A 12305-nucleotide genomic window follows, 5' to 3' on the forward strand; every position below is an offset into this window, starting at 1 on the left:
ATATTTGTTTATATTTTACGAAATATGATTTGCCATCTAAGTTTAACAGAGTATAGTTATTATATTGTTCGTTACGTTTAAGATTAAAGAAGACAATTGATCCGGATGGATTAGTTTTGTCTGACAGGCAGAGAGTAGAGGGAAGAAGATGCCTTTCAGTTCAACATGTTAACAAGTGACTGAACACGGTTTTCTTTATTTTCTGTAAATCTTCTTGAATTAGCCACTTTTGCACAAGGTTGGTTCATTTCGGGTGTTTAGCACCAGCTCACTGTGTTTGTCTGCACATCCTGTCGCTGTGACTTTTAAAAAGTTAGTGTTAGCTAATTTAGCTTCGAGTATGGAAGGCGCTCATGTTTAGCTGCAGCTGTGTTGTAGCTGTTTATTATCCGTGTTTTGCGAGAATAGTCGTTTGTAAGTCCTATTTATGCATTTAGAATAAATATTAAGTTAAAGAATAAACCCCGTAAAAGAGTACCCTGGCACTTCCTGGTCAAGTTATTATTGCTGGACTGGTCCAGTGTTTAACTTACAGGTGCAACGCAACCACAACTAAATGTGGTGAAACTTTCAATAAAAGCTTTTCAGCCTGCTGTTACTAAAAACTATGTATAACATATAGATGTTAGAGCCGAACAGTACTGGCTGTTTGAAGCTTTACTGGCCAGGTGTGTTGGACACGAGGAATTTCACTCAATGTGCATGTACATATCCATGCAAGGCAACAGCAAGGGGCAAGTAAACAAATACCAACATAAGGCTGTGTAGTGTAACAAAATAAACAGTGTAAACAAGCGATAAACAATGCAATAATTAAATTATCAAATAATAATGTATTACCCAGAATTCATTTTTACATCAATACTGTTTGCTTCTTTGTTAAAGACTCGTGACCAGGATATGTATTGAATGAGGCACTTTACAGTGGCCCTGTGTTTGATAATGACTGTCTCTGCTCCTCGCCCTGCAGCCATGCTGCCGCTGAAGGACAAGGACAAACCCATGGTCCAGATGCTTCTGTTGGCCGGCTGCTGTGCTCGCTGCATCCTCAGATTCTGCTGCGTGAGCGTCCACGCCGCCTACAGACAACCACCACAGGCAGGACCCTCATTCCACACCAACATGAAACACGCCTTCTGTGTTCTTTCATGAATATGTTCAAATAGCCCGTTCCCCCTAATACCAGGGACTTACTGATCTATCACTGACTGTCATCTTTTCTCTTACACAGAATACGCTCAAGCAGCTTCAAGCTTTCATCAGTGATACAGAAAACAGCAAATCCCAGGATTCAGCAGTACCAGAGCCACCTGAAGACCCACCTAGTAAAAGAGCTAAACTGGAGCCTGGTGTGACAGATGCTGTCTTAGAGAGAGATGACGAAGCTGCTGCTGCTCCCGCTCCCGTTGTCAGGCTAGAGGAGGAAGAGCCTCGAGTGTGTGTGGTGTGTCTGGGGATCCTGCAGGACATGTGTGGCACAAGTCAGGCTGTAAAGGTGTGTAACACTGTCACTGACAGCCAAGGTGTCAGATTGTGCTGTTGTCCTGATAAGCATATTGTGTGTTCGCAGATAGCAGAGGCAGTGAAGGCAGAAAACTACGAGTTTGACACAGTGGTGCTGTCAGTCTCTCTGCCCGCTCAGCTGTGTGTCCGAGAGGTTGGTGTGTGTCTGTGTGTGTGATGTAAATTAGCAGGTAACAGCTAGAGCTGCAACTAATGACTGATTTGTCGACTAATTGTTTCAGAAGTTGTCCTTTTTTCCATCTGCCTTTATTAACTCTTGATGTTTACTTCTGCAGCACTCTTGTTGGCTCCATGTGAAGAAGGAAGTGAGGTAAAGGATTTTGTCTCGACTCATACACTTTGAACACCGCTATACATGGACTCAGACGTTTGGTTTAACTTTGACACTCTTACCGTACCCCAGAGAGAAGGGCCTGGTGCTTGACAAGGATGATGTCATCCAGGTGAAGGAGGCCTTCAAGTGGATCATGCAGGGCCTGGTGGCCAAGGAGCTGGGGGGCATCGCCGTGGTAACCAAGGTGGGTAACATCCATGATGAGAAGAAAAACATAGTCAAAGAAAGTTTCTTTACAGAGAACATTTTCAAACTTGACTTTATACGTTTTATTTCCAGAGGGATAGAGTTCAGTGTCTTTTTCAGTGACACTCAGGGGAACATGTTTCTGAAGGTCCTTAAAGCCCTACAATCCAGGAATCTGACATTTAGTGCACTTCAGTTTCACACATTTCCAGGCTGTTTTAACATTCCTCTGCTGAAGGGAACTCGGTCAAACTAAAGGTTCACCTGTAGATATCCGCAGATGTCAGCAAACCTCTGGCCTCACAGGAGCCAGAACTAACTTTGCAATGACCTCTGAATGTTGCACGTAATTGATGGACTCTGGTTTCTCTTCACATGCGTCACACCTTTTTGCCAGTATGGATATGAAATTTGTCTTTAATTGGACTCAGAGTGGTCTAAAAAAAGGTTGTAAAAGTCTTTAAGCTAACTAAACCTGCAGAAATCCCAGTCTGTAGTTTCCATTTCCCTCTGCTGTGTCAAAGAGAAAAGTTAATTTTCCACATTAGATGACAGATGCACTGTTCAGAGATGGAGCCAACTTTGTGTTTTGTTTTTTTAGAGTGCGTTTGAGGTCGGTGTGGAGTTCACTCACCCAGAGACAGACGCTGACTGTCACTTCCTGTGAGTACTAGATCATCTGCCATGTCAAGTTGCTGAAACACTAGAGCAGAAATTACATTTCTGAATCACCGAAGTTGAAAGTGACCAAGAACAAGCTGATCCAAAGTCAGAAGTACAGTTAATGTCATGTTTGTCCAGAGGCAGATTGAGGTTAAAGCTGCTCAAAGTCAGACGGGAACCAGGTGATGATCGAAGAGAGAGGCTGAAGTGTTTCCTCTGACCTGAACGTGAAGCGCCTTCTGTGTAAATTGTGTTTTCTGTCCTCTCCACAGAGCAGCAGTGTGTCACGACTGCTTCAAAACCACCAAGGACAAACAGGTGAGGAGGCCACAGAGTTAAGAGGTTTACCTTTCAACATAATACAAGGGAGACTGAGCTCATGGTCTGTACGAGACATAACTCTTATTTTCATCAATGTCTTTTTTACATTTTGAAGATCTTTTATTATCAGTTTAGGTAAGAATTGGAGTTACACTGTATTTGATATGAAAGGAGCTATAAAATATTCCCTGGGCTGAAAAGGTGTCCATAGCTTGTACACTACCTCTGCTGAAACCCCACAGGTCATCGTTTACCGCTTGACTTTAGCTAGGCGTACCTATTAAAGTCTGTCCAACAGTGCCGGACTAAATTGTCCTTCATGAAGGTGATAATGTTCAGTCTTTGTTCCAGCCTTCTGTGGCTACACAACATCCAAAGGGTCACTACAGGAAGTGACTTCAGCAGTGTGGGTCTTTGTCTCTGTCTGCAGTTGGTGTTCACCAGGATGGCTGTGGTCAAAGCTCTGGAAAAGATACCCGATTTCAAGTTTCTGAAGTAAGCATCATCCTGATATCTCTGCTGTTTCTCCAAAAGTGCTGTTTGAAAAGATAGTTTTTTTTGTTTGGTTTAGACACTACCCATGTCCTCCAGCGCAACCGACCAGCAGCTGCAGCCCCCAGGACGTCCGGTGCCTCCATGGGTCTGTCTTTGTAGCAGGTAACGTAGGACACTAATGGGCTGTTCACACATACTGTAGGAGACAAAGTAGTTGGCTGGCGCCGGGCTCTGGCCGTGCTGTGGTTCTCAGCATGTGCTGTGTTGAGCACATCATCTACAGAGCCTATAAAAACTATTCACCCCCTTGGATGTTTTACCCTTTTATTGATTTTATAAATCAGTCGTGGTCAATATAATTTGTTTTGTTGTTTTTTTTTGGACAAAAAAACTCTTTAATGTCAAAGTGAAAACAGGTTTCTACAAAGTAATGTCAATTAAATAAAAAGATACAAATATGTAATGGGGAAATAAGTGAAAACTATTGCTTCCATTTCCACTGGGATCCAGATCATCCCGACCATCGCTGTCACAGCATAAATATGAGCTTTCCCCAGCTCTGGGCTGTCGTGTCACCGGGTTCCTTTTCTCTCTGTCTCACATGACAGTGACACCTGTCGCTGGCCCAGGGATCCATCACCGAGTGTGTGAATTCCCTATAAGAAAGTCTTTTTTGTTGTCTAAAGTAGAGGCCACATTTGTCCTACAGTGACTTTATCTCCTGATGCTCAGGGAGATACAACAAGTTCTGCCGCAGCCTGCCTCAGACGCCCTGGGTGATCGATGGAGAGAGGAGGATGGAGTCCTCGGTGGAGGAGCTGATCGCAGCGCCTCTCCTGGCTGCCTTCAGAGCTGACGGTGAGTTCAGTCTCTAACTCCCTCCTGGAGCTTCTCTGGAAAAGGTTTGTACTATGGATAGACAGGACCGCGGGAGGTCGCACTGCTGCAGAACATGTTGGACAGTAAAATGACCTTGAGTGTGTTCTGATAACCCTGCTTTTGTTGTTTGTTTCAGGTTTTAACTTCTCCTCATCTGGCAGGGAGGATGTGGATGTCCGCACCCTTGGAAATGGTGAGAGCCGACGTATCTACAGTCTGCGCTTGCATAGGACTGTGTCACCTGAAATGTTTTTCATTCTCTGTTCTGGCTGCATTTGGCAGGTCGTCCGTTTGCGATGGAGCTGCTGAATCCTCACAGATCCAGATTCAACAGAGCAGAGATGAAGCAGTTGCAGGAGGTGCTGGCTGTTCACGTCCACAGGCTTCACATGCGTAAAAGACGACAGTGACGCTTCACAGTGATGCTCACTGAGGGATTTTCTCAGGACAGATCTGTGATGCTGGTGTTTCTCCAGCACACGCCAAAACATTAAGTCTGTACACAGCAGTTTTCATAATGTGGCAGGTGATTGCCATGAAATTTAAAGAGCACATTCATGCTCTGAATCCAACCTGGGTCTTTTCCCTCACAGCAAAAACAAGAATGAATTATCTGCTCAGATGTTATGACAACCCGACACATAGATGTTAGTAAGTCAGTGAACGACAGTATTTAGATTGATCCACTGGGGACCTGACTAGTGAAAGCAGACAGAGGAGGCCACACGTGCACATCATGTTTTCAGTCTGGTTAACTCATCTTTTGTCGTTTTTAGACCATTAATAAGTCTTCAGACAAAATCAGAGTGAGAGACCTGCAGATTGTGACCAGGTGAGAACGATGAAACCATAAAAGTAAAAGTAAAAGTACGCTGTGTTAAACTGCATCTACCCTTTATTACATCGTTTATACGATTATTGACTAATAATCGATGAATAATAATGTTTTGACTGTTCTATGTAGCGGTATTACAGTACTAGAGAATCTCATGGCCGACATCATTACATGATACAGTGCTGTTGTATAATGTCTATTAATGTAATAATATTACAGCTGTAGTGTGTGTGTGTGTGTGTGTGTGTTAAACTGCAGACAGGCCATGAGTCGGATGAAGGAGGGCGAGGAGGAGAAAACCAAGTCGTACACGGCACTGATCTGGACCCAAAAACCCATTCAGAGAGAGGACATCACCTTCATCGACGACATCAAGGTCACTACAAAGCACACACACACACACACATGCACACGTCTGTAGGCTGAACACTGATCCTCCCTGAATAAACCTGAGGTCGACTTACAGTCAGCTGACATGTTGACTGACACTATGCTGCGGCAGGAACGATTCATATTATTAGACAAAGTGTCCTACTGACTGGACAAAGATCAAACCAGAAAATCAGCAGTGCAGCTGATGTCTGTGTCACCAGGATCTCACTGTGGACCAGAAGACTCCCCTGAGGGTTCTGCACCGCCGGGCGCTGGCCGTCCGACCGCGAGTCATCCACAGCATGAACGCCCGCTTCCTGGACCCACATCACTTCTACCTGGGACTGAAGACGCAGGCCGGGACGTATCCTCCCACCACAGCTACAGACACATCACTCAGTCATTGCATCAACAAGAGGAAGTTTGATCCAGTAGTGGAAGAAGTAGCAATACCACAAAATACTGTTAAAAGTCCTACGCTCACATTGTTTTACTTAAAAATATTAACATGATAATATACTTCAAGTAGCAAAAACAAACGTGACCACACGTCACATTAACTACCTTATACACTTGTACTGTGAAGTACTTTACATCCTGCTGGGTAGCTGGTTAAATTCCCACTGGGATCAATAGAGTCTGATGATTATTTTGTTTTATTGATCTGATACTGAAATGTAACAGATTATTAATCAGGTGTATTGTGTAGCTAAATAGGCATTAATTGTTATTCCACCATTTATACCGTTACTGGCTATATTTAGTTAGATTTCTGTACCTGTACTGTAAAAGGCTCCTTAACCTCATCCACCAGTTACATCAAGGAGTTTGTCCACGGAGACTTTGGTCGCACCAAACCCAACTTGTGCCAGCTGCTGAAGACAGACACTGACATCCTGGAGCTGGATGTGGAGGTACCACAGGAACTCTGCTTCAATCAGAAATGTCACCCCTTTAGTATTTTATGCGAGAGCAGAGTCTCTCGTCATACTTTAGCAGTGACCTTTGACTGTCACAACCTCCGCTGTCCTGAAACAGATCGACTTCATCAGATCTTTGCACAACAAAAACTTTTTACAAAGCTAAAGCTACTCCATCAGATTAGAGGGTCAAGTGAGATTCAAACAAACTGACACCAGAAGCTGCTCTAACAACAGGAGGCTGTAGGCAGCAGAGGGTCATGGAGGGGGGGGTGTAGCTGAGAGACACCATGTCCTGTCCCACTGTCACTGGGGTCATCAGACAATATACAAAATCTTAGTTACTGCACCTTTATAGAGCAAAGTTATGTTAAATTGTGTTACCACTGAGCATAACTTGTTGTTTCCTCCCCAGTCTGTGGATGTGGACTGGCCTCCTGCCATACCAGAGTGAACGCTGGACTTGCCCTGGATGTGAGGCCACAGGTTCGACCTCAGTGAGGACCCTCATCCATCCACAGGTGGATGCTACACCAACTGTCACCCTGGTTCCAAGATTGAAAACCATGAAGTTGAGCCCCACAGAGCTGCAGGCTGCTTTGTGAAGTCTGATCTTTTTATTTATTTATTTTTTTTAATTGAAGGTCAAACCTGACCATCTTCAGTTGGGTCACAGAACATTTTTGATAACACATTTTAGTGGCCTTTTTCTGTTTAGGCAAACCATTTTGTAATAAGACTTCAAATCTACAGCAGCCGCATGAAGCACTAATGGTCATTACAGCAGAATTATTTCTTCAGACAACTTTGTGGAAAAGCCTGTAAAGTTTGTCGAGTGTGGTGCCAAACAGGGACCAAGTTGTTAAATCCCTGTGGAAATTCTAAGGCCTGTCACACTCAGATCGCCAGACTTCACTGTACTTTGTCGGCCTCAGCTGCACTTCAAGCCTGATATTAAAGGGGACGGTTGGAATTTTGGGAGATGTGTTTTTTTCACATTCTTGGCGAGAGTCGGACAAGACGGTTGACCCCAGTCTCATGTCTGTGTGTTAAGTACAAAGTCAGGAGGCGATTAACAAACCAACTTTGTCATTGTCCATTCAGTGTTTCTGTGGAGCGTATCACAGCGATGGCAGCTCTACGCCAAGAAACTCTTCCAGCTTATAACCGTCCATAAAAATCAGACCTAGTCTTACATTTCTGTTTGTGTATAAATTAAACTAATAAGGTACAACTTGAGCTTTGGACATAAGCTCACTGTTTCCCCCGCTTCCAGTTTGCATGATAAGCTAAACTAAACTAAGAATAGCCTGACTCCAGATCTGTCATCATCTAACTCGGCAACAAACGAGCATTTAAAATAAACGTGCTCAGAGTTACCATGTTAGCAGTCGGTATGTCTGCATGCTAACATTAGCGTGGTTCCTGAATGCACCATTTTAATGCAGCTGACAAAGCAGACATGTTCAACATGATCTAATATTAACTTACTGCTAATTTTCATAGCAAAATGAAGTGAAACTAACTTCATTTTGGAAAATAACTTCACATTTAAATGCTTAACTCTCTATGGAGTTTAGGGACGTGTGAAACTGCAGTACTTTTGTGGTAAACATGAGTGTTTTGATGTTGGCAACTGCTATTGTGGTAGTGATTCACATTTCAGTCACTTCTCAAGCACATGTTCTCTGGTTACAGCTTCACAAGTGTGAAGATTTGCTGCTTTCCTTTGGGTTGTAGATAAAAATGAGCAGTTTGAAGATGTTACCTTGGTGTGTGAGCACCTGATGGGCCTTATTTTGTCCCATAATTTCACACAATAGACTAAATGATGAATAAAAAAGATAAGTGGCAGACTAACAAAAATGGGACTATTAATTAAATGCAGCCCTTCCTGGTTTAAATCAAACATGTACTTTATTAGGTTCTTGTACAAGTGCTTGTGTTTAGGTAACAGTTAACATTTGAGAACTTTTGTCTTTGTTCAATGGCAGAAAAAGTTTTTTCCCTTCTAAGATATAGAATTCTTTTTCTATTTCTATAGCAAAATAAGTTCACATTGTAAAATTATTCCCAGTCCGTCCTCACATCCCCAGTGGTACGCTTTGGGAAAAAACTAACACAAAGTAAACATCGTACATTGTTTAAAAAAAAAAAAAACCTGTGTTGAAGTCCCGTTCTTCATTTCTGTTGTGGATGTGAAGCTTTGTGTTGTCAAATCTGCTCTGGAAAGGACTTTATTTTGTGACTTTAAACCAGAAGCTCTGGCTCTGAAGGCAGGAAAAGATTTGTTCAAGGCTGAAATTAAAAGAGTCACAACAGCAGAAACCCTGAAATGTGTTTCTTTTAATTTAATTCAAAATAAATACTACCACGGCAATGCAAGTCCACCACTGGGTTCTTGCCCTCATGTTTTGGTAAGAAAACAAACAAGCAAATGATACAAAAAGAAAAGAAACAACAAAAAAAAACAGACTTCAGTTAATGCGTCGTTCATCATCATCATCATCATCCCTCAGCGACTCGTAAGAGGTGCTTTTTAATGACATACAAGGTAACACTGCCTAGAATGACAAAGACTATGGTGCAAAATGACAGGGAGGAGGAGGAGCAGCTAGGGATGATGGGATTGGAACAACTAGATGAAACTATCACTGCAAAAAAATATAATAAATAGACAACGTCAAGCCATGGTCCTGCGTTGCGTTTCTTTCTAACGAGGGTGAACAAGAACAATAGTGCAGAGTCCACAGTTACAGTCACATCCTCAGGAAATTTTGGGAGTCAGTCTTCAGGATCCACGGTGAAGGGAGATTTGTTTCCATGGAAACATCCTCCACAGATGGGGGGGGCAGTAGAAAGGTCCGTTCTCTGACAGTCTTTATTTTTCCTTCTTTTAAACGCAGTTTGAGTCGTTTGTGGTGCTTTTTTCAGTCACTATTCTCTTCAGCAAATTTGAAGTACAGTCAAAAGAAAAACGTTTCTCATCTGGCCAGATGCCGCTAACGAGGAAAAAAAAGGCATTGCATATTTACATCAAGACGTTGGGGGTGACTTTTTCTGGCAGTCCTCAGTCTTCGTACATGAGTTTCTCATGGCTCAGTTATCTCATGGTCTGGGACATGATTTATGATTTACCGATACCCTCGGTTCAGATTCTTCTTAAAAATGTTTGTTTATAAATTCATTTTTCTCATATTACTGACAGGACACACAGGGACAGAGCTCCGTGTCTGGAGCTGGAAGCGTTAGCGTCTGTGATAAATAAAAGTTTTTTTTTTACTCTGATTTATCATCTAAAAACAGTCTCATATATCTGTGTGTGAATATTTCTGTTTCCGTTCTCTGTGCCATCAGGGTTCCTGCACAGCTTCAAACATCCCAACCTTTCCAGACATGTCAGCAGACCTGATGTTTGTTCTTGCTGTTTGTCATGTTTCAGTGCCGTTTCTCTGCACCGTGTCACCGCTCTCACACCAGAGGACATCAGGAAACAGTGTTCTAATCTTGTCAGCTGTTGTAAAAAGCTTTTAAGGCCTTTCTCTAAACCTTTCCAGGTGTGTGCAGGAACCCCAAAGAGTGTGTGAAACTGGTTTCAGCCTTTGACTCTAAATCAAGTTGGCAGTGTTCTCCAAAAACAAAGCATGTGATGTGTTTTCACAGGTCACGTTTAGCTTTGCAGTGACGGTATCGATGTCCCATTCAGTCAGCTCGTCTGAAGGAATCAGAGGTTTTCAGGTCTTTGAGTGTTGTGCACCTCACAGGCCACTAGTGGGCAGGACTCACTGACGTTGTGCCGATACTGACCATTAGTCAGAGTCCTACATAAAACTGGGACATCCAAGCTGGACTTACTGGTGCCAGGGAATAGAGACTGGTTTCAAGGTTAAAAGAAGAACAAACCTTCAGACACTTCCATGAATTTACTCTGATCCAAAACATGGCAGTACTGTGCTAGTAGAGTCTAACCAACCGGATTAATTACAAGTGGGATCTGGTCCCACTGGGGTCACAAGCTGGGTCTTGTAGAGCAGGAGGAGGATCCGTGAAGACCTGTCCTCCAGTGTCAACTGTCTTTAGTGCTGAGCACAAAACTGTCCAGAAACCACACGACTGGTTCAGTTTGGTTTCATTTCGTGTTTGAATTAGTTTTCTGATGGACCTCAGCTACAGTCTTGATCAGAAACACCTCCACATCTATCAGCTTGTTCAGTAGGAGCGACGACTACACACCATAAATACGCAGTAGGGAAGACAAGCTTATTTGAATATTTGTGTCAGCGATCACCTGCTGGGCTTTTGCTTCACCAGGCAGGCAACAAGTCACTGGGGACACCGATGTCACATCCCATGGTTAGTCTGCAGCTTGGCGAGTTTCCATTACCGCGGGCTGCTTTCCAGTGTGTTTAGACTCAGTGTGGTTCAGTGTGACTAGTCTAAGGCCATCAGTAAATAAAGGGTGCAGAGCTGTTGCAACATCAGATCATCACTGTGTACGACACATTCAAATCATTTAAACCCGTGTGTTGGACGGGATTTAACCCTTGCTACATGCAAAGATCCACAACATGAAGCGATGCAGTGATTTGCATACACATGTACATGATGCATCACTTGTAGGGTCATATTGACTGACACAAGTGTGGAATCTGAAACTGTGACATTCACAAATCCTGCAGAAATCCGTCTGAGTGTGGAGCTGCTGCAGCTTCACCGGACACACGCTGTTAAACACATCACCTGCTCATCTGAAAAAAAGCCCACACTGATTTTATTTTGGAGAAAACTGCCAATCCCAGTCTGATTAGTGTGGGAAACTCAGCGGTTTCCTGTTTGAGTGAAAATATGAACGTGTGTGTGCTATGACAGCATAAGTTTGACCCCCATTTCCCGCATACATACAGCACATACATCAAGCCAGGTATCCCTGTGTAAACATCCATCCACTAGTCCTACAGCACAATGAGGAAACAGGAGAGAGAAAAGCGGTGGGAAGGCAGGGAGAGGACTCGTCCCCCTGCCGGCTGTGGAAAGCTAGAGCCGTTGGCTGAGTTTGAACACGGTTGTGCTCTGTGGCGCCTGAGTGAACTGTGCAGTTTCTGGCAGTTTAGTGTTTCCTGTTTCAAAATAAAAAACAACAACTCAGTAGTAAAGCGCAAAAAAAAAAAGGGCAGAGTAGTAACACTGCAACGACACAGACTCATCTTCTCTCTTTTTACCCGCAGACAGTGACTTCATTGCCATGGGCCGGGGGAATGTGCACTGCCATGGCAAATGTATGACAAAGAAAATAGTTTGTGTAGCTTTTTTTTTTTTTTTTTTTTTTACCCTGATACTCTTTACTACTTCAGCCATTACCAGGCTAAAGTTTGTTAGGTTATCTAGGATTTAAATGAGTCAAAAGTTGTTGACATGTCTTTACAGCTTTATTTTGAATATGTGTTTTCAACTCTGAACTAAAAGCAGCAGTCATATGGTTTTCTTATTTGAATGTACAAACATGAGTACTTACATTGAGTATTCGTCAATACTGAGTGCCTACAACAAGTTAATAATGGTGCAGTATTTCTACTATAAAAAAATACAATTGCCATAAAGATGCAGTGACTTTAGAGACTGTTTTTATGTTCATGAGCTTCACTTTCTGAGTGTGGGTGGAGTATCAGTCAGCTTTACTTGTTGTCATCTCTTATCTTACAATATCCCCAAACTGCCGAAATTTCTTCTCCACTGCCTAATGACCGGCGTGAAGTTGACTTAATGTCGCCATAATGTG

The 12305-nt window shown here is 43.0% G+C and overlaps 1 protein-coding gene across 4 annotated transcripts; it reads left to right on the top strand.

Moving 5' to 3' along the window:
- The first annotated feature begins 100 nt into the window (after positions 1–100).
- On the top strand, positions 101–11697 carry pus10 (pseudouridine synthase 10). 4 transcript variants are annotated; one of them, XM_020625202.1, is made up of 18 exons: positions 101–175; positions 971–1098; positions 1232–1495; positions 1571–1657; positions 1800–1834; positions 1928–2042; positions 2646–2707; positions 2980–3025; positions 3459–3523; positions 3600–3685; positions 4256–4381; positions 4539–4595; positions 4685–4761; positions 5179–5234; positions 5496–5613; positions 5831–5973; positions 6424–6523; positions 6945–11697. In XM_020625202.1, the coding sequence occupies exons 1-18, from the start codon at positions 166–168 to the stop codon at positions 6981–6983; spliced, it is 1614 nt and encodes a 537-aa protein (XP_020480858.1). In that variant the 5' UTR covers positions 101–165; the 3' UTR covers positions 6984–11697. The 4 variants fall into 4 exon arrangements, with proteins under 4 accessions (XP_020480858.1, XP_020480859.1, XP_020480860.1 ...); XM_020625203.1 differs by having other exon boundaries at positions 111–238; XM_020625204.1 differs by lacking the exon at positions 101–175 and adding an exon at positions 289–312.
- The last annotated feature ends 608 nt before the right edge of the window (positions 11698–12305 follow it).

The sequence above is a fragment of the Monopterus albus genome, unplaced genomic scaffold (assembly GCF_001952655.1).
Source record: "Monopterus albus unplaced genomic scaffold, M_albus_1.0 scaffold349.1, whole genome shotgun sequence".
NCBI lineage: Eukaryota > Metazoa > Chordata > Actinopteri > Synbranchiformes > Synbranchidae > Monopterus > Monopterus albus.

What these genes read in the sequence shown, in the direction of transcription:
- pus10 (XM_020625202.1), top strand. An exon ending in CCTACAGACAACCACCACAG is followed by an intron (nt 1,099 to 1,231) that starts GCAGGACCCTCA and finishes TCTCTTACACAG; the next exon opens with AATACGCTCAAGCAGCTTCA. An exon ending in AAACCACCAAGGACAAACAG is followed by an intron (nt 3,026 to 3,458) that starts GTGAGGAGGCCA and finishes CTCTGTCTGCAG; the next exon opens with TTGGTGTTCACCAGGATGGC.